Source organism: Rhinatrema bivittatum, chromosome 8, assembly GCF_901001135.1.
Source record: "Rhinatrema bivittatum chromosome 8, aRhiBiv1.1, whole genome shotgun sequence".
NCBI lineage: Eukaryota > Metazoa > Chordata > Amphibia > Gymnophiona > Rhinatrematidae > Rhinatrema > Rhinatrema bivittatum.
This window is the reverse complement of record NC_042622.1, coordinates 231,232,576-231,259,732: the sequence shown is the minus strand read 5'-3', so window position 1 is coordinate 231,259,732 and position 27,157 is coordinate 231,232,576. Positions and strand designations below refer to the sequence as shown.

General features: G+C 46.3%; 2 protein-coding genes across 14 annotated transcripts in view; both read right to left on the bottom strand.

Moving 5' to 3' along the window:
• Nucleotides 1–27,157, bottom strand: part of TCF3 (transcription factor 3) — a 405,060-nt gene that overhangs the window by 284,851 nt on the left and 93,052 nt on the right. The gene's annotated exons all lie outside the window — the stretch shown is intronic.
• On the bottom strand, nucleotides 6,876–8,902 carry LOC115097857 (lamina-associated polypeptide 2-like). Its single transcript, XM_029613983.1, has one exon. The coding sequence runs from the start codon at nucleotides 8,895–8,897 to the stop codon at nucleotides 7,209–7,211; it is 1,689 nt and encodes a 562-aa protein (XP_029469843.1). The 5' UTR covers nucleotides 8,898–8,902; the 3' UTR covers nucleotides 6,876–7,208.

Below are 27,157 nucleotides of genomic sequence, written 5' to 3'. Positions count from 1 at the left end.
CCCACCTCTCCCTTCTTTTTCATCTCATACATTTTCACAGCTGGGGGACAGATTGACCCCTCCTATGCTTGGAACCCAAACCCCAGATTTCTGACTAGCAAGTTTCTCCAAGGCTCTTCTTCCATCCTGACTGCAGAAAGCAGCTAGATGATCTTTGCATTCTTTCTCCAATTTGCAAGTCCATTCTAGGCATTGACTCCCCCTCCCCCCAGTTTCCTAATTCCCCAAAATTGAGCAGCAAGGGCCACAAAATAGGCCTCTTGCTACAAGGCCTCTTGTCAAAGGGAATCACCCACAGGAGGAAAGAGAAGGTAGGTAGGCCCACATGAACATGAGACTATTCCTCTTAAACCCCATCCCCAAAGAGGAATTCTGTCCACTTTGAATTGTGATCTATTAATTAACAAGTTAAACAAAGCAGTAAAGTCCATTTTATGTACATTTGTGTCAACTAACTGCAGGATTTCAACAACTTTGCCAGAGAATTCTCAAACTCTGCATAATTTAGCCCGAGCCACCATAGGAACCCAGGGTCTCCAACTATAGAGCTGAAATGCAGATTGATCAATTCTCTCTAACACACATCTCAAAAGCAGCAGGAAGATGACAGTTTTGGTATAGAACCAAAGCAGAAGGAAGCTTTCCTCAACCCAAAAGCAGAGCAACAGCTAGGGGAATACAGCAAGATCTGGCAAAAATCACTCACCCCTTTATTTAAAAAAAAAACTTTCATGTCTCTTCAAACCCATTGTGAAAACTCCTCTTTCAACTTATAGAGAGCATGGTCAGACATGGTAAAGTCAATTAAATGTATTAACATCAGCAGGAGGGAGAGACTATCAGACATCCATTTGAATGGTGTTGGGGGAGTGGGGGGGGGGGGGGGAAGTCAACCATGTATCAAATGGAATTTTAAAAAGCAGTCATGAGTTTTAGATACAGGATCTCTTAGAACCAAAAAAAAAAAAAAAAAAAGGAAACAAAAAACAAAATCCACAGTGGTGAAAGATTTGGACTTTAAAACAGCTTGCACATATAAAAAAAAATAAGACAAGAATGTTAGGCATTAAGAAAGGAATGGTGAATAAAACAGAAAATGTCATAATGCCTTTTTATCACTCCATGGTGAGACCACATCTTGAGTACTGTGTACAATTCTGGTCACCGCATCTCACAAAAAGATATAGTTGCACTGGAGGAGGTACAGAGAAGGGCAACCAAAATGATAAGGGGAATGGAACAGCTTCCTTACGAGGAAAGGCTAAAGAGGTTAGGACTTTTCAGCTTGGAGAAGAGACGGCTGAGGGGAATATGACAGAGGTCTTTAAAATCATGAGATGTCTTGAATGAGTAGATGTGAATCTGTTATTTACACTTTCGGATAATAGAAGGACTAAGGGGCAGTCCATGAAGTTAGCAAGTAGCACATTTAAAACTAATCATATAAAACATTTTCACTCAATGCACAATTAAGCTCTTGAATTTCTTACCAGAGAATGTGCTTAGTGCAGTTAGTGTAGATGGGTTTAAAAAAAAGGTTTGGATAAGTTATTGGAGAAGTCCATTAACTTATTAATCAAGTTGACTTAGGGAATAGCCACTGCTATTACTGGCATCAGTAGCATGGGATCTACTTAGTGTTTGGGTAACTTGCCAGGTTCTTGTAGCTTGGATTGGCCACTGTTGGAAACAGGATGCTGGGCTTGATGGACCCTTGGTTTGACCCAGTATGGCAATTTCTTATATTCTTATGACCTAAAGTAGAGCCAAATATTTCTGTAACTGAATACTTCAGTTATTTAAATTTCATTAAAAACCTCTTTCATGAACTTATCAACATGACCCCTCTCAAGTCACAAATCCATATAAACTCTTCAGTGTGTGTGTGTGTGGGGGGGGGGGGGTTGCATCCCCCCTCCACTTTAACAGAATAGCAGCAAATAGAGAAAAAGAGTGCATACTACTTTTATGTTCTATATGCACACAGACAATTATTTCTCATTTTCATATACTTCAGAGATGTAAAGATAAAGTTACCATAAACAAAAAGAAGAGTAACCAAACCAGACCAACTTACAGCAACAACTCAAATTCCTAGTACATGGAACTTTTGCTATGAATAAATTGCTGAATTTAAGAGTTTTCTGAATTGAATTACATTTAAACCAAAATTAATGTATAACACCCCAATTAACAAAATACCCCACATCTCTATCCTTGCCTGACCTCTAATATGTGAAGTGGCTGCTGCTGGAGACTGTCTCCCACACCATTGCCTGCCATCTCAGCAGACAGCTGCTAAAATCTGGGAGGACTTCTGTTCAGGGTCATACAGTGTGTAATGAATGGGAGAATTTGAAGTCACCTATGTCCTTATATGGAGATAGCTTGTAAGCTCTTCAGTGAGAAAACTTTGTAGCCATATGGCCTATCTAGCATACAGCTGTACAGACAGTGCTTCACAACAATTATCCCAGTTCATTTATAAAATGGTTTTCTGCATTTCCAATAATCAATGTATTCAGAGATTGCAAATTCCCATTTAATATCACACTTGCTTCAAATTTCTAACATGAAAATGGATTGTAATCACTACGTTGACAGAATAATTGATGCAACCCAGCTCCGCTCAAGTGGACAATAAGCTTACTTCCTACCAGCCTAGACTACAAGGGGATACCAAGGGGATACCTCTCCTGCATACAACCAAGGTGTGAAGATTAAAAGGGGAAAATAAAGGGAAAACTCACAAAAAAGAGAAAGATCAAAGGCTTTGAAAACCAAAACACTTTAGTGCTTCATTGATAGTGATGGGGGATGAGAGCTTGTCTGTGCATGATACACATGGTATCTCCAACTTTTTGAAACGCACCGGGTTTTGATGTGAACAGTTTCCAGAGAGGTAACTGAGTTCCTATCATGAACAAAGACTGACGAAAAAAATTCAGGATAAAGTATGAAAATACAGTTTTAAACTGAAAAAGATAGAGGTCTAAAGGGAAATAAGGATTAAATAAACATTTTAATGCTCACTCATTTTCACATTTACCTTTTCAGCTCTGCTACTCTGCTCTGCCCAAACTGTAGGTGGTCACCCCCCACCCCCACCCCCTTTATTTTATTCCCACTTTGAGCACAGGCCATATACAAAGTTATCCATGGAAAGACTCGTTTGTTCATGACCCCTCAATGCCAGCGCTAAACTGACCACACTACAGCTATAGGATTGCCCTTCAAAATCCAATCCACTAATTCTCCTGAGACCAACAATCTGTGTTGTATGGAGAATCTTAATTGCAAGATGCTCTAACAAAGTATCCAAGACACAAATCCTTGCCTACAACCTTAGATTGACTTGTGTAATAAGTTTCATAAAGCTTTGAGCAGTTAAAGACATCTTGGAACACCCAACCTGCCCAGTTGTCACTATCTGTTGCTGCAGACCCCATTTGATCCCTATTCTCCTCCTTCCCACCACCTTCACTATCTGTCCCACCCAAGCATGAATTCTCTCACTAAGGAAGGAAGAGGGAGAAATTCATAAATATTTTGTCTTGCCATCCTTGAGTAGTAAACTGCCTAGGGACAAGGAAAGCTCTTTTTCCACAAATTGTTACTGTTCATTTTATATTTATCTATTACATGCATCAAGATTTATCATGCAGTACCAAAGTGTTACTGTATGGGACAATACAATGAGTACTTCAACTAGCTTAAGTACAATAAAATCTGACTGAATATGTTTAAGACAGCAGAGTTGCTTACCTGTAAAGCAAAATTGCTTACCTTGTAATAGGTGTTATCCCAGGACAGCAGGATGTAGTCCTCACATATGGGTGACGTCATCCACGGAGCCCTTAAGCGGGAAAAACTTCTGGCAAGTTTCTAGAAGTTTTAACTGGCTGCCTGAGGCTACTGAGCATGCCCGGCATGCCATGATATTCCCTGCCACAGGGGTCTCACTCCAGTCTTGTATGTAGCAATAAGCGTAAGCAAAAATATAATAATAAAGTCTGAGGCCCAACTCCGCGGGGTGGCGGGTGGGTTCCGTGAGGACTACATCCTGCTGTCCTGGGATAACACCTATTACAAGGTAAGCAATTTTGCTTTATCCCAGGACAAGCAGGATGCTAGTCCTCACATATGGGTGATTAGCAAGCTAGAGGCTGAGTCATTGTCCGTGCATGTAGCAGTGATGCGTTGTTGTGGAAATGATGCAGCCGAAGTACACAGCAGGTTGGATGTAGAAGGAGTTGGGATTAAACTGGAAACAAGTTCTTTAAGACAGATTGTCCATAGGCGGAATCCTGTCGTCCTTCCTTGTCTAAACAGTAGTGAGCTGCAAAAGTGTGGAGAGAAGTCCATGTTGCTGCTTTACAAATGTCAACGATTGGCACTGAACGAAAATGCGCTACTGAAGTTGACATTGCTCTTACGGAATGTGCCTTTACTCGCCCTTGGAGAGGAAGGCCTGCTTTTGTATAGCAAAATTGTATGCAGTCTGCTAACCAATTGGATAGAGTATGCTTTCCCACTGCTTTACCTGGCTTATTTGGGTCATATGAGACGAAAAGCTGATTGGATTTTCTGAGGGACGTCGTGCGATTCAAGTAAAAGGACAAAGCACGTTTACAGTCCAAAGTGTGTAAAGCTCTTTCGCCTTGATGAGAGTGAGGCTTTGGAAAGAATGTGGGTAGAACTATAGTTTGATTTAAGTGGAATTCCGTAACTACCTTGGGAAGGAATTTTGGATGTGTTCGGAGAACCACTCTGTCATGGAGGAACTTTGTGTAAGGTTCGTATGTGACAAGTGCTTGTAATTCACTAACCCTCCTAGCTGATGTAATGGCTATGAGGAAAATAGTTTTCCATGTGAGAAATTTAAGGTCACAGGTATCTATGGGTTCAAAGGGAGAACGCATTAGACCTGTTAAGACCAGATTCAGGTCCCATTGCGTAGCTGGGGGCCGAATTGGTGGTTTAAGTTGAGTTAGACCTCTCATGAATCTACTGACGAGAGGTTGTGTGGAGATAGGTGCATCTCCTATCTTGTCATGATAAGCTGAGATTGCACTCAAATGTACTCTGATTGACGATGTCTGAAGTCCAGAGTCTGAAAGATAGCACAGATAATCTAGCAGAGTAGTTGTGGGGCAAGTGAAAGGATCTGTATTGTTTTGCTTGCACCAGGAAGTGAATCGTTTCCACTTGAAAGAATAATTCTTTCTTGTGGAAGGTTTGCGGGAAGCTATAAGCACTTGAGATACATTAGTTGAGAGGTTAAGTGATTGTAAGATCAAGCTTTCAACATCCATGCTGTCAAGGATAGGGATTGAAGGTTGGGATGGCGCAACCGGCCCTGATCCTGAGTGATGAGATTGGGAGCTACTCCCAGGCGAATTGGATCCTTGACTGACAGGTCTAGCAGTGTGGGAAACCATACTTGTCGAGGCCAATATGGGGCTATGAGAATCATGGAACCCTTGTCCTGTTGTAGCTTCACCAGTGTCTTGGTGATAAGCGGTATTGGAGGATATGCATATAGGAGGCCTGAGTTCCAAGGGCGAGCAAAGGCGTCCTTGGCTGGTTGGTGCTTCTGTTGGTGCAGGGAACAGAAGTTGGTCACCTTGTGGTTGAGGTGCGACGCAAAGAGGTCTGTTGTTGGCTGTCCCCAACATTGGAATATTTTGGTCGCTATCGAGGGATTCAGAGACCACTCGTGTGGTTGGAATTGCCGACTGAGTCGGTCTGCTAGTACATTTTGAATTCCTGCTAGATAAGTGGCCTGTAGTAACATTGAGTGATTCAAGGCCCAGTCCCAAATTTGCGCAGCTTCTTGACAAAGGAGATACGAGCCCGTACCTCCCTGTTTGTTGATGTACCACATGGCCACCGTATTGTCCGTTTGGATTAACACAGTCTTGTGTGAAAGGCAGTCCTTGAACGCATGCAGCGCATAGCGTATAGCTCGAAGTTCCAGAAAATTGATTTGATATGTGGCTTCGAGTTTTGTCCAAGTTCCTTGAGTTTGAAGAGAGTGTACATGAGCTCCCCATCCCAAGGTGGATGCATCTGTAGTTAACGTTATTTGAGGGATCGGCTTTTGGAAAGGCAGGCCCTTGCGTAAATTGTCTTTGATTGTCCACCAGTTTAGCGATGAGCGAAGTTGGTGGGTTACTTGGATGGGAGAATGAAGCGGTTGAATGGCTTGGATCCATTGCGACCGGAGAGTCCATTGCGTAAGTCGCATGGCAAGTCGTGCCATCGGAGTGACATGAACCGTTGATGCCATGTGGCCCAGTAAGATTAGGAACTGATGAGCTGTCACTTGCAGTTGTGTGGACATGGCGTACGCTAACTGGGACAGTGTATGTGCACGGTCTTCTGGAAGAAAAGCTTGTGCGAGGTTTGTGTCTAATTCTGCTCCTATGTATTGGAGTAGATGAGATGGTTGTAGGTGGGATTTTTGATAATTGATGAGAAATCCCAGTGTGTGCAGTACCTTTATTGTGTAATGTAGAGAAGTAAGCGCCCCTTGTTGAGATTGACTTTTTATAAGCCAATCGTCTAGATAAGGGAAGACATGAACACCTTGTTTGTGCAAATGTCCTGCTATTACTGCTAGGCATTTTGTGAATACTCTGGGAGCTGAGGCTAGGCCGAATGGTAGGACTCTGTATTGGAAATGCTGGCGTCCCACCTTGAATCTTAGGTACTTGCGATGAGGTGGGAAAATAGGTATGTGAGTATAAGCGTCTTGGAGATCCAGAGAACAAAGCCAATCCCCCTTTTGTATGAGAGGAAGAATGGTGCCCAAGGATACCATTCTGAATTTTTCTTTTCTTAGAAATTTGTTGAGATTTCTGAGATCTAGAATTGGACGCAGTCCTCCGGTTTTCTTTGGAATGAGGAAATACCGGGAATAGAATCCTCTTCCCTTCTGTGAGCGTGGTACGTGTTCCACCGCTCTTGCTTTCAGAAGAGTAGATAATTCCATTTGTAATTGAGGTATGTGATCGAGATAGGAGTTTTGTGGTGGACACTCCGGCGGGGGAGCTGTGAAGTCTAGGTGGTAACCCTGATGAACTATGGATAAGACCCATTGATCTGTGGTGATATTTTCCCAATCGTTGTAAAAGTGGGAAATCCTTCCCCCCACTGGCAAATTCGGAAAGGGGTTGGGTTGGCTCTGTTCTCCGGGACTGCTTTCAAAAGCCAGAGGTGGAAGCAGTTTGGGGCGGAGGCTGTGGCCTTGCAGCTCTCTGCTGTCTCTGCTGAGGGCGCTGTGGAGGCCTTGTAGAGCGTGGCCTTGAGGTCTGGGGGTAATACCTTCTTGGTCTAAAGAAAGGCCGTCTGGTGTCTCGCCGTGGCGGTCTGCGGGCAGGGTGAGTAGGAGCATCGTGGGACAACGTAGAGAGCTGTTTTAATGTTTCAGAGTGCTCTCTAAGCTGCGTTACGGCATCTTGTACTTTTGTTCCGAACAAGTTGTCGCCCAGGCAAGGCAAGTCCACTAGTTTATCCTGGACCTCTGGACGTAGGTCAGACGCCTTCAACCAGGCCCATCTTCGAGCACTGATGCCTGAAGCTGCCGTTCTGGAAGAAGTCTCAAATGCGTCGTACGCCGCTCGCACCTCATGCTTGCCCGCATCCAGACCTTTCTGCACAATGTGTTGTGCTGCCTCCTGCTGCTGTTGAGGGAGAGAGGGAAGAAATTCCTCAATCTGCTTCCACAGGTTTCTTTGATGCTGTGTTATATACAGTTGGTACGCAGCAATTTTCGCATTTAGCATCGCTCCCTGGTAAATCTTACGCCCCATAAGGTCTAGGAATCTGTTATCTTTCCCAGGAGGGATAGAAGCGTGAGTTCTTGACCTTCTTGATTTCTTTTGCGCAGATTCCACAACTAATGAACTGTGTGGTAGTTGTGGCTTCTCAAAGCCTGGGGCCGCTTGGACTAAATATGTAGAATCAATTCTACGATTAACTCCCGGTGTTGTACATGGGTGCTCCCAAATCCGTTGCTGAAGTTGGAGTAGTACTTCATGAACTGGAATTGCTAGGTTATGTTTTGGAGGATCTACAAATTGTAGAATCTCCAGTGTTTGCTGTCTGTCATCTTTCTCTGCCTGAAGTTGAAAAGGGATGGATTCCGACATCTCTTGAACGAAAGAAGCAAAGGATAAATCCTCAGGAGGGGATTGCTTCTTGGTTTGTGGCGGAGTACCTTCTGATAAAAATTCTTCTGAAGAATACTCCGATTGTGTGTCAGACCATGTATCCTCTGGTTGAGGATATGAAGGATGGCTTGGAATTGTAGATGGAGGAACCCCCGAGGGTCCTGGTAAAGGATCCTGGATGTCCGGTGCCCCATCACTGGTATCACTGTTTTCCGCCGGGTATGAAGGCAAGGAAGATAAAAGATCATGATATCTTTTGGTGAGGATAGCATGTAATCTTTTCTCAGAGGGAATCTCTGGATGTTTGGACTTTCCTGTTGCCTTTTTTCCCCGGCTTGAAGCTGCAGAAGGAGCTACAGTGTAATGTGGAGGTGGTTGTGCCGCCGTAGAAAGTGATGTAGTGAGAAAGGAAAACATGGAGATGGGAATCAATGAGGAGATTGGTCTGGAAGCACTTGTGGACATTGTAGAATGTACACTCGTCGATTCCATCGAAGGATGTGCAATTTGCATCGAAGATGAGGCTGTTGACATCGATGGAGCAGCAGGCATCGTTGGAGCGCAGATAGGCACGTCCATCGGAATAGATAGAGCTGCAGCAGTCATCGGCACCGAGATTGGCATCGGTATGAACGATGACGTTGGCATCGGCACTGGCATCGATGTGGACGATGGTACCGGCATCGACTCGGTAGTCGGCATCGATGGAGACATCGGCATCGGCCCGATGGCCGGCATCGATGGAGTCATCGGCATCGGCCCGATGGCCGGCATCGATGGAGTCATCGGCATCGGCCCGATGGCCGGCATCGACTGGGGAGTCGGCATCGACCCGTAGGTCGGCATCGGTCCTACCAGGGCCGGTATTGGAGATGCAGCCGGGATGGCTTCTTTCATGGCATCGGCGACAAGCTTCTTAATCAAGGTTGTTAAGTCCGCCACGGACGTCGACGGTGTCGATTCCTCTGAAGGGATTACCGAGGTCGATGACAACTTCCGCTGTTTAGCCTTTGGTTCTTCCGGCGATGGCAACGGAGGAATCGCATGATGTCTCCGGTGTTTATGTTTGGGACGGATCTCAGAAACGGATCTGGACGATGACGGGGTTGGCGAGGAAGCATCTCCCGAACCTTGTTGGACTTTCTTTAGAAGTATCTTCTTCGATACGCCTATCGGGGAAGATCTAGTCGAGGTCGACGGCGATGTCGGTGCTCTGATTTGAAAAATCTGAGCCATTCTTTCATGGCGAAGCTTCCTACCTTTCGCCGTCATTTCTTGACATTGGGCACAAGAAGCGATGTCGTGGTCTCCTCCCAAACAACGGACGCACTCCACGTGCGGGTCGGTGATGGACATAGTCCGGTTGCAGGCCGGACATTTTTTGAATCCGGAGGTTTTCTCCGTCGACATCCGTCGATGAATTCGGATTCTTTTTTGTCAAAAAAGAGTATGAAGTTTGTCACCAGCCGGTGACAAACCGAGCGAGACCCGTAAAGGGTAAAAAGTTGAGAATTAAAGTTAGTCGTTGTGAGGTAACTCACGGGGCTCCTGGAAACCGCGATGCAGCTAGCAGCGCGGAAAAAAGAAGACTGGAGTGAGACCCCTGTGGCAGGGAATATCATGGCATGCCGGGCATGCTCAGTAGCCTCAGGCAGCCAGTTAAAACTTCTAGAAACTTGCCAGAAGTTTTTCCCGCTTAAGGGCTCCGTGGATGACGTCACCCATATGTGAGGACTAGCATCCTGCTTGTCCTGGGATAACAGGTGTTCTCACAGGACAGCAGGATGTTAGTCCTCACATATGGGTGACATCATCAGGATGGAGCCCAATCACGGAACAATTCTGTCAAAGTTTCTAGAACTTTGACTGGCACCTACTGGGCATGCCCGGCATAGCATCAACCCTGCATCCAGCAGGGGTCCCCCCTTCAGTCTTGTGTATAGCAAAAAGTACGTGTAAAAAATAAAATAAATCGCAAGCGAACCCAACTCCACTGGGTGGCGGGTGGGTTTTGTGAGGACTATCATCCTGCTGTCCTGTGAGAACACCTGTTACAGGTAAGCAACTCTGCTTTCTCCCAGGACAAGCAGGATGGTAGTCCTCACATATGGGTGAGTAGCAAGCTGAGGATGCCCGAGCAATGCATTAAATGAACCCAAAGACGTGCAACAGGCACAACAGGGGTGAATTTGGGTAGGAGGGCATCCTGAAAACCCTGAACGGATCACTGTTAGGATGTTGGGTAGTTAAGCTGAGAATAAGTTGCGTAGAACAGGCTGGCCAAAAATGGAATCTTGCCGGCTAGCCTTATCTAAGCAATAATGGGCTGCGAAGGTATGGAGAGAGCTCCAGGTCGCAGCCTTACAAATATCAACAAGTGGCACAGACCGAAGGTGAGCCACAGAGGTTGCCACGGTCCTAACAAAGTGTGCTTTTACACGGTCTTGTAGCGGAATGCCTGCTTGCTGGTAGCAAAAGGAGATACAGTCCGCCAACCACCAAGCCATCACCGGCAGCTGTTCCGGACGAACAAGCTGCAAGCAAAGCAACAGAAATAGCCACATACTTCAAAAAGAAAATCTCAAACCTCATTGCTCCGCTCATGAATAACAATCTAACTCTCCCTCCACCCCCCATTATGGCATCTGCACTCCCAGATACAAAACTCGAAACCTTCGAGCCTACCTCATCATTGGAGATAGAAATCATTCTCAAAAAGATCAAACCAGCATCTCAACCTTTGGACACGATCCCAACCAATCTACTCATCTCCATATCTAGTACCATTTCCAAACATATTGCAGAGATCATAAATTGCTCCTTATCACAGGGCCATGTCCCTGACCCCCTTAAACTGGCTATCTTAAAACCGCTTTTGAAAAAGCCTAATCTATCGCCGGACGACCCAGCTAATTTCCGCTCTATTGCAAACCTCCCATTCATCTCCAAAATATTGGAAAGAATAGTAAAATCAGCAACTCACAGAATTCTTGAACAAAATCCTCTCCCCTTACCAGTTCGGATTCAGGAAATCCCGCAACACTGAATCCCTCTTAATCACTCTAACAGACACCATACTCATGAGTCTGGACAAAAAACAACCTTGTCTTCTCATTCTCCTTGACCTTTCTGCAGCTTTTGATACAGTGAACCACGCCTATCTCTTAGATCGGTTATCGGAAATTGGCATCAAAGGCACCGCCCCCTTAGCTGGTTCAGGTCGTTCCTTCAAAGCAGGACCTACAAGGTCAAAATTAACAACAAAGAGTCCCACCCCGTCTGCTCTACATTGGGTGTACCACAAGGCTCTTCCTTATCCCCAACCCTCTTCAACATCTATCTGCTCCCACTCTGCCAACTCCTCTCCAAATTAAATCTTATCTATTATCTATACGCAGACGATGTACAAATTCTCCTACCTATCACTGAATCTTTAAACAAAACCCTTGACTTCTGGGATACCTGCCTTAAGTCGATAAACTCCCTTCTATCAAGCCTCAACTTGATTCTGAACACTAACAAGACGGAACTCCTACTCATCTCTCACGACGGAAATCTCACACTACCCAACCTTCATCCCGCAAACCTTCCTACCTTCGCACCCCAAGTCAGAAACTTAGGAGTCATCATGGATAAACAACTAAACTTCAAGAGTTATCAGCAGCAACATGACTAAGGACTGCTTCTTCAAACTTCAAGTATTAAAACGTCTGAGACCTCTCCTCCACTTCCATGACTTCCGTACAGTGCTCCAGGCAATCATTTATTTATTTATTTGAAAACTTTTATATACCGGTATTAGTATGCATACATCATACCGGTTCACATTGTAACTAAAGGCAGAAATTACAATCAACAGGGAGGGGAAAACAAGGAGGATTATACAAGAGCAGGGGGCATAGAAATTAAAGCATTAAAACTGTAACAAGCTATTTAGAGGACTATATACAAGTTTAGGCAGGTTATTTACAAGAGGAAAAGCAAGGGGCATAGAGATTAGAGCGTTGAAGCTGTAACGTGCTATTTACAGGAAAGAATACAAATTTAAGTGGGTTACTTACAGGAAAGTATAGGAGAGGGCTCAGGAGGGCAGGGGTTGGTAGGGGAGGGGGAGGAGCAAAGGTTCGGGTCAAGGGGGGGAGGAGGTGAAGGTTAGTCAGGGTAGGCTTGTCGGAAGAGCCATGTTTTAAGTTTTTTTCTGAACTTGGAGTAACATGGCTCCAGCCTGAGTGTGGTGGGGAGGGCATTCCATTGCTTAGGGCCTGCAATGGAAAGGGCGCGATCCCTGGTAGAAGTAAGGTGGGCTTTTTTTAAGGGGGGAATGGAGAGGGTGCCTTTATTGCTGTAACTCTCTTTTGATCGGCCTACCTGCCAATACTATCAAACCATTACAGATGCTGCAAAATGCAGCAGCCAGAATTCTTACCAGGTCCAAAAAAAGGGACCACATCTCTCCCATCCTGATGAACCTCCACTGGCTCCCTATCAAATTCAGAATCTTGTACAAAGCTCTTACCATAACCCACAAAGCTCTCTACAACATCACTCCACTAGAGCTCAAGATCCCTCTCCGACCGAGCTTACCATCCAGGCCGGTAAGAGCAGCATATAAAGACACCCTCCAGGTCCCCCCCATTAAAAACCACATTAAGAAAGAGAGCCATCTCTTCGTCTGGACCAACACAGTGGAACTCTCTTCCGCCAGACCTCCGACTTGAACATTGCCCGGTCACATTTAAGAAAAGACTCAAAACCTGGCTGTTCAAGCAGGCTTTTTCTTAAAGCAGATGCCTGTTGACCCAACTCAGTTCACTCACTAGTAGTCCATTGACTCTTTCCAACCTTCGCTCGATATAGACGAACACTATTTGTCCTTCTAAAGTCCCAATCCCTAAATCATTTGCCAATACTACTGTCTCAAACCAATCATAACCCTATTAGACTTTGTATATAGTTTTGAGTTATACCCTTTTTTTTTTCATCAATTCATGATCCTAGTTTGTACACCCTTGTTTCAATGTAATTGCTCTCTACGAGGCACTGTTAATGTTACAATGTAAACCGAATTGATTTGTAACCTCTTACAAGAATTTCGGTATATAAAACTGTTAAATAAACCAGGAGGAAAGGGTCTGTTTTCCCACTGGATTTCCCAATTTGATGTTATCGAAAGAAACAAATAATTGAATAGAATTTTAGTGTAAGGCAGGTAGGTGACTAATGCCTGTAAACTCACTAACTCTACGAGCAGATGTTATAGCGAGAAGAAAAATGACTTTCCAGGTGAGATAGCAGAGCTCACAGGAATGGAGAGGCTCAAAAGGAGGTTTCATGATCCGCCCTAAGATCACGTTAAGGTCCCAAGCGGGAGCTGGAGGGCGCAATGGGGTTTCAGGTGGAGCAACCTTCTCATGAAGCGTGTGACTAAGGGCTGTGTCGAAATAGAGACATCTCCTATTCTGTTGTGGAAGGCGGCTACCACACTGACATGCACTCTTATAGAGGAAGTTTTCAGACCGGATTCTGACAGTTGCCAGAGATAGTCCAGAAACTTCACAGTGGAACAAGTGAAGGGGTCTATGAACAGATGTGAACTAGACCGTAAACTTTTTCCACTTGGATCGATAAGAGTGTCTCGTGGAAGGCTTTCATAAAGCTACTAGGACTCAGGATACTGACTCCGAAAGGTTAAGGGGTTGAAATATTAACCTTTCAACATCCAGGCCATCAGCGACAAGGCCTGGAGATTGAGGTGGCGCAGGCACCCATTGCTCTGAGTTATCAGAAGCGGATCCTTCCCTAGAGGGATGCACTGAACTGATAGATCCTCGAGAATTGGGAACCAGACTTGGCGTGGCCAGTGAGGGGCTATCAGAATCATTAAGCCCTTGTCCCTTCGTAACTTCACGAGAGTCTTTGATATGAGTGGAAAGGGGAGGGGGTTATGCATAGAGGAGACCGCTGAACCATGAGAGGGCGAAAGTGTCCCTCGGCTGTGAGTGGCAGCTGTGAGTGAGCAAGCAGAAGTTCTCTACTTGCGGTTGTGGAAGGACGCAAAGAGGTCTATGTGTGGATACCCCCAACGTTGGAAGATTGTGTCCACTAGCGCAGGGATGAGAGGCCATTTGTGTGGATGGAAGGTCCGGCTCAACCTGTCTGCCAGAACATTGTCCTCGCCCGTCAAGTAGGTCGCTCTGAGGTACATCGAGTGTGAAAGAGCCCACACCTATATCTGTGCAGCTTCCTGACACAGAAGGTAGGAGCCCGTTCCCCCTTGCTTTTGATGTACCACATCGCTACCTGGTTGTCTGTTTGAATCAGGATGGTCTTGTTTGAGAGGCAATCCTGAAAGACTGAGGCATATCTTTTTTTTTTTGATTTAAGCAATTTTTATTGGCAACAAATAAGAGTAGGTATAACATGGAGTACACATGAAGGTAATGGGCATACTGAAAAAAAAAAAAAATTTAGTAGGCAACAGAACAGAAAAGTTATACACAAAATTAAAACTAACAAAGGTCACCAGCTTTTAAACAATACAGAGGAAAATCCTCACCCCCCCCCTCCCTCCCACCCCCCACCCCCACATGGTCATAATCACAACTGCCTTGAAGTGTGGATGCCAATAGCACCTCGGGACAATATAGAATAGAGAAGGAAAAAGCAGAGGAAGACTTTGGTAAGGTGTCTACTACTGCACTAAATAAGGAGTCGCCTGAGAACTGCACCGGGACAGAGAGCAGAAGGAACCGCATACCGCCGGAAGGATGGGATGGGGATTCGGAGTCCGCAAGTAAGTGCAGGATCCAATGCTCAAATGGGACTACTAGTAAGTTTTCCAGCAGCAAGCAGTGATGAAAGGTGTAGCCGAGGGCTAGACCTCACCATAGGTTTGTAGCCAAGAACAATACGGTTCCCAAACTTTTTGGAACGCTCCAAGTCTGTCCCGATGAACAGCCGTCAGCTTACCCAGGTGATAATAGGAGTGTAAGCGCTTATGTACCTGAGCTAATGAGGGAGCATGATCTCTTTTCCAGTGTTGTGCGATCTCCGCTCTGGTTGCAATAAAGACTTGTAAAAGCAAATGCTGCGTGTTTTTTGGAATATCTGCAATGGGAAGACCAAGTAGTACATGCCACGGTTGAACCTTAAGGGGGACAGATATAATCTGACCCACCCAATCCAAAACCCTCGACCAACAGTCCGTGACCTTAAGACATTCCCACCAGATATGGTAATAAGTACCCAGCGCCCCACACCCCCTCCAACAGACATCAGGAATCGATGGGATAAATTTATGAAGGGCCTCAGGTGTTCTGTGCCAGCGATATAGCAATTTATAACAATTCTCCTGAAGGCCAACTGAAATAGAGCATTTAGAGGCGGCAAGATAAATTTTTTCCCAGTCGTCATCATCTAGAGAGACCTGAAAGTCCGCTTCCCACACTGTTCTATGCCTCTGCACTCCCAGGCGGCGACCATTAATAAGGGCATATATTTTTGAAATAACTCCCCGAATGGAAGAAGCATTCTTGCAGAATGTTTCAAAAAGGGTGTTCGTCGTCCGCAATTTGCCCTCCCTTATCCCCTTAACAGTAAAGTGGTATATTTTAGCATATAAAAGGAAGTCAATACGGCCAAGTGCATATGTATCACATAATTGGTCTTTAGTCAACAAAACTGCTTGTTGGAGCACATGCCCCACCCGCCGTATTCCGGCCTTCTCCCACAAGTATTGGGACCTAGTACGTTCAAGCCCCACAGCCGTAGGGTTTGTGAAAAGATGGGTCATCAGAGAATAAGGCTCCGGTCCCACCAAAATAGCTTTCCACCGCCGCCAAACCCGCAGAGTAGTTCGTAATGCGAACGGTACATACAAAGTGGGTATCCTCCTTACCGGGGGCTGCCATGGGAGTGCGTCTATGGGGAAGGAACCAAGTTGCGCCTGCTCCAGCCGAACCCACTGTGGTCTATCCTGAGTACCGTGGAACGCTACTAGGGCTCGCAATTGCGCCGCACAGTAATACCATTCCAGGTTGGGAAGATGAAGGCCCCCCCTAACCTTGGGTTGATATAGCGTAGCTCTCGCTATCCGTGGGGGGCGCCGGCGCCAAATAAAACTGCATATGAGCTGTTGCCATTGCTTAAGTTGCTGAGAGGGAATAAAAATCGGAAGAGTAGTGAAGAGATATAAAAAGCGAGGGAGTATGTTCATTTTGACAATGGCCAGCCTCCCAAGCCAGGAGTGGGTGTGTTCTACCCACCGGTCCAGATCATCGCTAATGTGTGTGGTAAGCGGGCGGTAGTTTAAGTCGTACAACAGTTTATTGTGTGAACCTAACCTGACCCCCAAATACTTAAGGGAGGTAGGAGCCCATTTGAAAGGAAAACGTTGTTGGAGAGCGGAGGCTATGGGGGGGGGGCAAGGTCAAATTAAGAACCTCCGATTTGTCGAAGTTAATTTTCATCCCCGAGACCGCCAAGAATTTATCTAGTTCTTTTAGGATCCCGGTAAGGGAGCGGTCTGGGTCTGTGATGGTAAACATAATATCATCAGCAAATAATGAAATCTTAAAATGGTTGTCCCCCGCAACCACCCCAGAAATTTCGTCAGCTCCCCTGATGCGGATGGCAAAGGGTTCCAGGAATAAGGCGAAAAGCAATGGGGACAGCGGGCAGCCCTGCCGGGTCCCCCTCTGAATAGGAAATGGATTCCCGTAGCTACCATTAACTTTCACCCGAGCTGCAGGGTTCTCATAAAGTTTACTTATCAAAGAAATAAAGGGCGTCCCAAACCCCATCCCGCGCAGTGACTGAAATAAGAACTCCCAGTGTACCAGATCAAATGCCTTTTCGGCGTCCAGGGCTAAAAGCACCGATGGTAAGTTGCCCCTATGGACTAAATCTACAATATCAACGATCCTGCGTACATTGTCGGCCGCTAAACGCCCTGGTACAAATCCCACTTGATCGTTATGTACGAGACCAGGGAGGACCCCATTTAAGCGAGCTGCCAAGACCCTCACCAGGATCTTTAAATCAATGTTAATTAAGGAAATTGGCCTGTAGGAGCTACATCTAGTGGGGTCCCTACCCGGCTTAGCCAGTATGGTAATGCCCGCAGTGTTGGCATCAGTGGTGAAAGAGGAACCCGTCAATAAGGAGTTAAACGCATGTGTCAAAGGTTCCACTAGGAGCGAAGCGAATTTACGGTAGAACTGCCCAGTGAACCCATCCATACCCGGGGCCTTGCCGGTTTTCAACTTTTTAATGGCTACCAAAACTTCCCCGGATTCAATGGGCTTATCTAAAAAGTCCTTTTGCATAGGCGTGAGTTGTGGTAAACGTATCTCTGAGAGATAATCTGGGATAGTTCCAGGAGAAATAGACTCATCCTTGGAGTATAATTGGGAGTAAAAGTCAGTGAAGGAACGTCGAATCTCCTCCTCTGAGGTGACCACTTGACTGGATTTGATTAAACACCTTGGCCACAACCGTTTTAGCCTGCACCGCTCTGAGACGCCGTGCCAAGTACCTCCCCGCCTTATTGCCCCCCCTCAAAGTGTTGCTGCTTCAGCTGGTTCAAATAGTGACTAATAGCAGTATCCTCAAGTGCCCGGAGCTGATCTCGGACTGCTAAAATCTTCCGATAGAGCCTCTCATTCTTGGCTATGCAATGGCGCTGTGTTAAGGTAGCCAACTCACGCATTAAGCTCTTCCTTTGAGCATCCCTCTCCCTGTTACAATATGCGGCCCTGGCTATACAGGTTCCCCGAATCACAACTTTGGCACATTCCCAAATGGTGAGCGGGGACATACCCTCTGTCTGATTGTCCCGAAAGTAATCTTTCAGTTGGTCCTCCACTTTACCACAGAAAGACAGGTCCTTAAGAAGGCTATCATTAAGTCTCCATGTCCGGAATCCTGTTCCCGCATCCCCCAGTCTGCACTCCAACCACACAGGGGCATGGTCCGACCATGTGATATGCTCGATATCTACCGATCGGGTTCTGGGTTGCAGAGAGGAGGAGATGAAAAAATAGTCTATCCTCGTATAAGAGGCATGCGGGCACGAATAAAAGGTATAGGACCTGGAGTGTGCATGCCTGAGCCTCCAAACATCTACAAGGCCCCACTTACTCAAGAAGGCATGCCACTCTCGCCTCCCTGCAGAAGGCGTATAATGGCCAGAGCTGGAGTCCTTCAACGGATCCATAACCAAGTTAAAGTCCCCTCCCACTATTAATTCCCCATCCGCATGTTGGTGTAATACTGCCTGGAGACGTTGGATAAAAGCTGTCTGCTGAGTGTTGGGGAAATACACATTAAGCAAAGTAATAATCTTCTTGTCTACTTTAAGTTTAACTAGGAGGAACCTGCCTTGCGGGTCACGTTCAGTCAAGAGCAGCTCATGAACAAAAGAAGAGGATAGAAGGATACCTACCCCCCCATATCGAAGGTTCTGAGTGCTAGCTGCCCAGAAAGCAGTTGGGTATTGCGGAAAGACCAACAGCCTTTCATGATGTTTCCGTATGTGGGTTTCCTGGACAAACACTATCCCGGCTGCCAGGCGCTGCATCTCCCGTTTAAGCAGTAAACGCTTCCGTGGCGTGTTTAAACCCTTAACATTTAAGGATATCAATTTAGTCGCCATTTACCATACGTAGGTATGTCCCTCACTCCAGCCGTCCCTGCACATTCCACATTGCCTCCCCTCAGCAATCTGCTGCCATAAATACCTTCCCTGAGGTTGAAGTTCACCATGTGTCCCCACTACTTCCCCTGTAAAAAAATGCATATTACTGACCATGGCCCCACAATAACCTATAGTATCCCAGAGTCCTTCATGGGACAACCTCCTCCAGTGGACCTGCTGCATCCTTCACGGAGCCCAACCCACCAACCCCCCCCACCTTCCCCTCCCCGAGTACTCGCTCGATATCCTATACAGGAAAAGCTATAACAATAAGTAACCCCTTTATAGGTAGCTCTCAAAAAATTGCAACCCAGCAATAGCTATAGAACAAATGCAAAATCAACATGAACCATCATTAGAAAATCCCTTGGTTTGAAGTCCAAGACCGGAATCCTCGCAGCCCTCCGGCAGTAAGGAAGCTGGAACATCAAGTCCCACTCAGTAACGCAATAGGCAGGGAAGCTCACACTGCTTCAACCCTGTTCCACAGGAAAAGCGCGGCCCTCCTCAGGCTGGCGCCGAAGCCTTTTACCCCCTTTCCCGGCTCGTTGCCACCGAGGAGCAGAGTCCCGTACTGTAAGCTTGTCCACCGGTTTAGGGGTTTGAAAGTTAACCGGCAGCTGGGCCTTGTGGAAAGCTTCTGTCGCTTCCGCGATGGTGGTAATCCTGTAAGTGATCCCCTGAACCTGAAAGGCCAGTCCAAAAGGAAATGTCCAACGGTACTTTATGTCCTTCCCACGTAAAGCTGCAGTGACCTCCCGTAGCTCGAAGCGCTTCTTTAGTGTGACCGGGGCAAGATCCTGATAAATGGAGAGGTGGTGATTGCGCCATTGGATATCCTTCATTTGGCGGGACAGTTTATAAATGCGCTCCTTCATGGTAAAGCTGGAGAAGCACAGAACAATATCCCGCGGCTGCTGATCCCTGCGGGGGCCCAGGGCACGATGCGCACGCTCAAATTGCACTGCAGGAGCAGTGCTACCACTGTCGGGAGGCCCCTCTCCCCCGCTGCGCAGAATGTCCTTGCAAATCAGTGCAGCTGTGTCCGCCGCATCCGCGAACTCTGGGTCTTCAGGTACCCCACGGATCCTTAAATTATTTCTCCTACTCCGATTTTCTAAGTCCTCAACTTTGGCTTGAAGGGCTGGAAGTTCAGTAGCAGAGTTGTCCTGCCGGTGAGATAGGGACGTAATCGCATCCCCATGGCTATCTATCCGGGTCTCTGCTTCATCCACCCGACGGCCCACAGCTGCCAGGTCTTCCTTTATATCCGCCATTGACGCCATGAGGGCCAATCTGTGCTGCTTTAAATCCGCTCTCAGATCGATGAACCACTGTCGGGCCTCCTCCCTTGTAAGAAGGGAAGCTATATTCGCCACTCCGGAGCCCTCCGAATCACCGCTCCCGGCTGCAATCTCCACCGTTTCTTCTCGCGCCGGAGTCTGCGTGTCGGCGCCATCTTGGTCGGGCTCCGTGGCGGCCTTGCCATAAAAAAATTGGCGAAGATCCGTGGGTTTTCGCTTGGATGTCATCCTGAGCTGCTCAGTAAGTTCCCGGGGTCGATTTGTTGCTTAAATCGCCGCAAACCGGGGCCAAAACAGCTAGTTACCGGGGTTTTTAGGCTCGGGGAGGGAGGAGCAGAGCCGGCACATGTCCTCTCACATGAGCTGCAAACAGCGCCCCCCGACTGAGGCATATCTGATCGCTCGAAGTTCCAAGAAATTTATCTGATGTTTGGCTTCCTCTGGAGACCAGGGACCCCGAGTCTGTAGGTCATTGACATGAGCACCCTAACCTAGATTGGAGGTGTCTGTCATTAGGACAATTTGAGGCTCTGGAACCTGAAAGGGAAGGCCTTGAAGAAGGTTGGAGAGCTGCATCCACCAGGCCAGCGACAGGCAGAGCTGCTTGGTAACGTGGGCAATGCTGGACACTGACTGGTAAGTCTGAGTCCACTGGGACTTTAGAGTCCACTGCATAACTCATGGAGAGGCGTGTCATTGGAGTGACATGAGAGTATGAGCTCGATCCTGAGGAAGGAATGCTCTTGCCTGCATGGTGTCCAGGTCGGCTCCTATGCAGGATAGGGTTTGAGATGGAACTAGGCTGGACTTGTGGTAGTTGATCAGAAACCAGAGACACAGCAACGTATGAATAGACAGACGTAATGAGGCTAATGCATCCATCTAAGTCAGTGTCCTTATCAGCCAATCGTTGAGATAAGGGTAGACATGGATGCCCTGACATCTCAGGTAGGCCGCTACCACTACAAGGCACTTGGTAAAGACTCGAGGAGCGGATAATAGGCTGAACGGCAGTACCCGGTACTGAAAATGCCAGGGGCCGACCAGGAAACGAAGGAATTTGCGGTGGGACAGAATGATAGAGATGTGTGTATACGTGACCTGAAGATCTAGAGAGCAAAGCCAATCTCCTCTTTGTAGAAAAGGCAGTAGAGAACCCAAGGTCACCATCCTGAACTTCTCCCTCTGTAGATGTTTAAGGTGCGCAGGTCCAGTATTGGACGAATGCCGCCTGACTTTTTTGGGATGAGGAAATACCTGGAATAGAACCCCTGTCCCTGCTGCGAGAGGGGCACTGGTTCTATTGCCTGGGATTTTAGGAAGGTTGATACCTCCTCTTCCAGAAGAGAGGAGTGGTCAGATGAACCCCACGTCAGCCAAGGTGGGGAGTCTGCTGGTACCGATAGGAAGTTGAGGTGGTAGCCCTGGGTCAGTACAGCAAGTACCCACTGGTCTGAAGTGATCATGTGCCATATGTTGGTGAAATGGCACAGTTGACCGTCGACAGGTACGGACGGTTGAGGAGGTTGGCTTATGCTCTCCAGCGAGGAGTCAAAATCCAGCAGCTGGGCCCGGTTGAGGGGCTGGCTGGGTCTTCTGAGGTCTGGCTTGCCTGGGCTGACCCTTCTGGTAAGGCCTGGAAGGACGACCGAGTGGCAGGAGGATATCATCTCCGTGGCTTGAAAGATGGTCGCTTAGAATCCCTTCGGAATGTTCTCTTAGAATTGGACAGGAAATCAGAGGGTACTGAGGAAAGCTGGCGCAGCATTTCATGGTGGTCTTTTAGCTGTGCTACTGTTTCCTGGATTTTGTCCCCGAAGAGATTATCTCCAGTGCAGGGTAGGTCTGCTAACCGGTCCTGCACCTCTGGTCGTAGGGCTGAGGACTTCAGCCAGGCCCACCTTCTTGCACTAATCCCCGCTGCAGACACTCTGGAGGCAGTGTCAAAAATATCATAGGCAGCACAGACCTCGTGCTTGCCAGCATCTAGGCTTTTTTGAGCCAGAGCATTGAGTGGATCCTGGAATTGTTCTGGTAAAGATCCAGAGAAATCTTGGATCTTCTTGAACAGGTCCTTGTTATACTGGGTCAAGTATAACTGGTAGGAAGCAATGCGAGAAATGAGCATTGCTCCATTGAAGACACGCCTACCAAAAGCATCCAGGGACCTCTGTTCTTTCCCTGGAGGTATGGAGGAATGAGGTTTAGAACGTAGTGCCTTCTTCTGGGTTGACTCCACAACCACAGAATGGTGATCCAGCTGTGTTTTGAAAGTCAGGGGCTGTCTGGACAAGGTAGATGGCATCTGTTTTTTGATTGACAGGCCTGGGTGCTCCCAATTCCTTTTCAGCAGGTCAATAAGGATTTCATGAATAGGAATAGACATGATTTCCTTTGGGGCATCCAGAAACTGGAGTACTTCCAGCATCTTGTGCCTCGAGTCCTCTTGTCTGAAGCTGAAATGGAATAGTTTCTGACATTTCCTTTATGAAATTAATAAAGGTGAGACCCTCTGGAGGAGAGTGTCATCTTTCCTCAGGGGGAGAGGGCTCTGATGGCAAATCATTAGAATCCTGGGAAGAGTCATCAGTCCAAGGATTGTAAAGTTGATCCCCAGCTCCCATAGGATCACCAGAGGGAAGAAATAGTGTTAGTCCTGAAGGATCAGGCCTAGGCATCGATGGTACCCGGAGGAGGCACAGACGGCGGCACCAGCAGCACCGGATGATGATGCGGTACCGATGGAACCAGTGACAGACGGGCGAGTCTGTGGCAAGATTCTAGACGGTGGTATGGGTGTCTGTGTTTCTTCATCTTCCAACAAGGGTTTCGGTGTGGAAGGCGGTGGGGGTACCGGGACTCAGTTCCACCGGTGGAAGTGCACCGATCAGCACATCCAGTCTATCTAGGAGCGGTGCAAGCACCATGGGTACTGGGTCAATGACTGGGGCTGGCATCGGTGTCGGTGGAGGTTGGAAGCCCTGAAGTGCCTTACCGATGGCCTTTTGGATCATCTGATCCAATTTCTCGCGGAAGCCTGGGGCATGTAACCCCAGCTCTGGATTGGGAGGCAACAAAGTCATAGCCAGAGGATCCACCAGTAAAAGTGGAGTCGCGGCTCCCTGCACCGATGAAGGTGGGGAATGCCTCGGTGATCCAGTCGCAGAGGAAGATTGGGCCTTCTCTGGACGGGATTTGTCGGTGGCTCTGTCGACGCCAATGCAGAGGGCTTGCCTGGATCAGCAGATTGAGCCTTCTGATGACTGTGTCAACGCTTTTCACGATGTTCTCCTCGATCCTTCTCCTGAGGCGATGAGGAAGAAATAGACACCTTTGGCGTAGTCGGGCAGCACCGGTGTCTCGCTGCTGGCGAGAGGTCGATGGCACCGGCTCAGACGAAGTGGGCGATGGAGTCAGGGGTTTTGAATGGAAAAAACTATCTTTTCTAAGCGGGCCTTACGGCCCTTCGGCGTCATTTGGTGCAAGTTAGGATGTCATGTCGGACCCCAAGTACAATACACAAACTCTATGCGGGTCTGTGATGGGCACTATCCAAGGACAATCGGGGCACAGACGAAAACCCGATGCCATGGCTTCAACAAAAATTTAGTCGCGGTGTGGTCGATGGCCAGTAGGCCCCGAAGGGAAAACTCGATGGGAATCGACCGCAAACGAGGGTAAAGCCTTACCTTTCGACCACGGAGTACGGATATCGATAGGGGGACCCCTATGTGGTAGAATTTTTTTGAAAATTTTGAAAGAAGTTCCATGAGGAAAATTCCTGTCAGGAATCTCTAGAGAGCTCCTTAACCCGCGTGTCTACTGCTGCGCAGGGAAAAAAAAAAAAAAGACTGAAGGGGGACCCTTCAGTCTCTTTTTTTTGTTTCTAGAAACTTTGACAAAAGTGTTCTGTGATTGGGCTCCATCCTGATGTCACCCATATGTGAGGACTACCATCCTGCTTGTCCTGTGAAAACAACAGCATAAACAAAACAGACACTGCAAAATACTATTCAAGGTCTTGGTTTAAGAGTGATTTAAGTCCTCTAAAATAAGATTTAATCCAGTAACCTTTTTATCTGGGACAGAAACAATAAAGTACTGTTCCCGCAACTGCCACCCCTGTCTTTAGGCAAACAGAAATGCATCAAGTCTAAAGGCTACCAAAGGAAAACCTAAATAAAGCTATTTCCTTTCCCTCATCACAGCTGCTACAAACTCAACAAAAAGAAATAAAGAGGACCTGAGGCAGGGAGGGAGTCTATTTACAAGAATCCTCCATCCTCCTAAATTAGAAACCACATCAAGCTGGCAATATTTAGATCACAAAGTAGTTTTCGGACCAGCAAATGTAATTGTGTTTCCTGTTCCAGACCCTGATATAATAAGGTGCACTAGGCTATGTACACCATGTACAAATTTATTCCCAATTTAACAAGGAGTTTTCTGCACAAGTAATATGTGCATCCATGTTAGCGCACCTACATGCAAATGCCATGTTAATAAAGCTATTACGCCCTAATGCAGCATGTTAAAGCCTTAAAAACTTAATGCAAGATTTATTTTTAAAACTGGAAATTTAACTCCTGGTCAGAGGTGAAGCAAAGCACGTTTGCTTACCGTAAACTGTTTTCCGTAGAAAGCAGGATGAATTAACCATTACATGTGGGGAGACGTCATCAGGCAGCCCCAAACCAACTCACTCAAACAGGCTGATACAGTACAGTGCGCTCGGCCAAGCATGTCTATTAACCCTTATACTGTAAGGGGTGTAGCGCATCAAAAACATGCAGCCAACCCCCCGAAAACTAATAGCACTCATCACATGCAAACGCATATTGATGAGGCTATTAGTTAGTCACCCAGGATACTGAAAGTAAAATGTGCAGTCAAGTTGCACATTTTACACTCAGAAATGAATGCCTGCCCAAGGGCAGGCAATTTCTGAACAACCTAAAAAAGTGTACAGAAAAGCAGAAAATACTGCTTTTCTGCACACCCTCCGACTTAATATCCTAGCGATATTAAGTTGGAGGAACCAAAAATTTTAAAAATTTTTAAAAAGTCTGCCTGCTGATCAGGAAGTTAGAAAAAATGGATGCTCAATTTTACTGGTGTCTATTTTCCTAACCCGTGGCTGTCAGTAGATTCAGAAAGAGAAACCGGTAAAATTGAGCGTCAGTTGTCAGAACCCACTGACAGCCACCTCTACGCCAATAAGGAGGTGCTAGGGACATGCTATTATTCCTAGCACTTCCTTATTAGCACGACCCCTCATCTAAATAAAAGAATCACATGCCCAGGAGAGGTGGAGAAACAAATTTACAATCTTTAAGATAGCAAATGGTACGAAAAGGAAACCGAAGAAGTTATAGCTTTGCAGATATCTTCAATAGGTACTTCTCAAAGATGTGCAACAGAAGCAGCCCGGACTCTCACCTGATGAGCCGTTGCAAAGTATGAAATTTGCAGTCCTAAGGTGCATTCAGCCAGCCAGTTAGACAAGATACACTTGGCAAACATTACTCCTAGTTGGTTGGGATTGGACGAGATAAATACCTGGCAGGGTTTCCAATGTGGCCAAGTTCATTTCTTATAATACACTAAGGCCCTTTTGCAGTCAAGAGAATACAGGGCTTTTTCACCCTCATGTGCATGGGGGCCTAGGAAAGAAGTTAGGTAATACAGTGGATTGATTGATATAAAAAGCAGAGATGTCCTTTGAGAGAAATGTCAGGCAAATACGGAGAACCACTATGTAAAAGAACTGCATGTATAGAGGATAGAGGACAAGAGTTTGAAGTTCATTGACTCTTCTAGCTTAAGTCACTGAAACGAGGAACACTCTCTTCCATATCACATATTTCAGAGAAGTGACTCCAATGGGTCAAAAGGAGGTTTCACTAGTTGGGAAAGGACTACATTCAGGTTCCATGGAACAAGTAGTTTTTGTACCAGGGATTTCACATGCCATAGACCTTTCATGGAGCAAGAAACCAATGGATTATTTGAGATCAGTAAGCTGCTATTGTGCTGAGATATGTCCATACAGAAGAGGTGACGAAGCCTGAGTCTGAAAGATGGAGCAAGCAATTCAGCAGATGTTTAGGTTCACAGGAAATGGGTTTGAAGTGTTTGGACTACCTGTGTCATTTGGTCATAATTCCTTCTGGCTGAAGATTTCCTAGAGGAGACAAGTATGTCCATAATTTCTTTAGGTATGTGAAGATCCTCAATCATTGAGTGCTCAACATCTAAGTTGTGAGGTTGAGGCCTGAAAGGCTGAGGTGATACAAAGTCCCGTCTTCTTGCATTAACTGCGCAGGGTCTGTGTGTCCAGGTATATGGAAGATTACTGAAAATTTATACAAGATATGTCAAGGTTATGATGATTAACTCTCCCAATCTCCGCTAAAAGTGAGACCTAGCTAATATATATATCTCAATGTTAATCTCACCCTCCTATGCCTAACAATTTTTTGTGTGTCAATTTTTATATATTTTTATATCTTTTAATTAAAAAATAATATGGAATGGAAAAGGTAAGTTTCATACATATGAATGCATGCCTCCTCGGCCTTGCTTCAATTTTGTAATGTAATCATAAGCTTACCGACCTTCCAATCCCTTTTTGTTTATATTCCTTCTTTATTTTAATCAGTGTGTGAATAAATAGTAAAATTATTCTCTATATGACGCCAGTGCTGGCTTTTAGCTTATCTAAGATATTTATAATCAAAACGCCATTAATATAAACCTATTTAAGGTAAGATTTTATACTAGGAAAATGTCCGTACTAAACGCCATGATGGCAAGGTATAGAAAACGTGTCACTTATCTCCCAAACGCCATGATGGTAAGGTATAGAAAACGTGTCACTTATCTCCCAACACAGCTGTGTTTCGAAAAAATATCCTTTTGGAAGGATCGGTAAGCTTATGATTACATTACAAAATTGAAGCAAGGCCGAGGAGGCATGC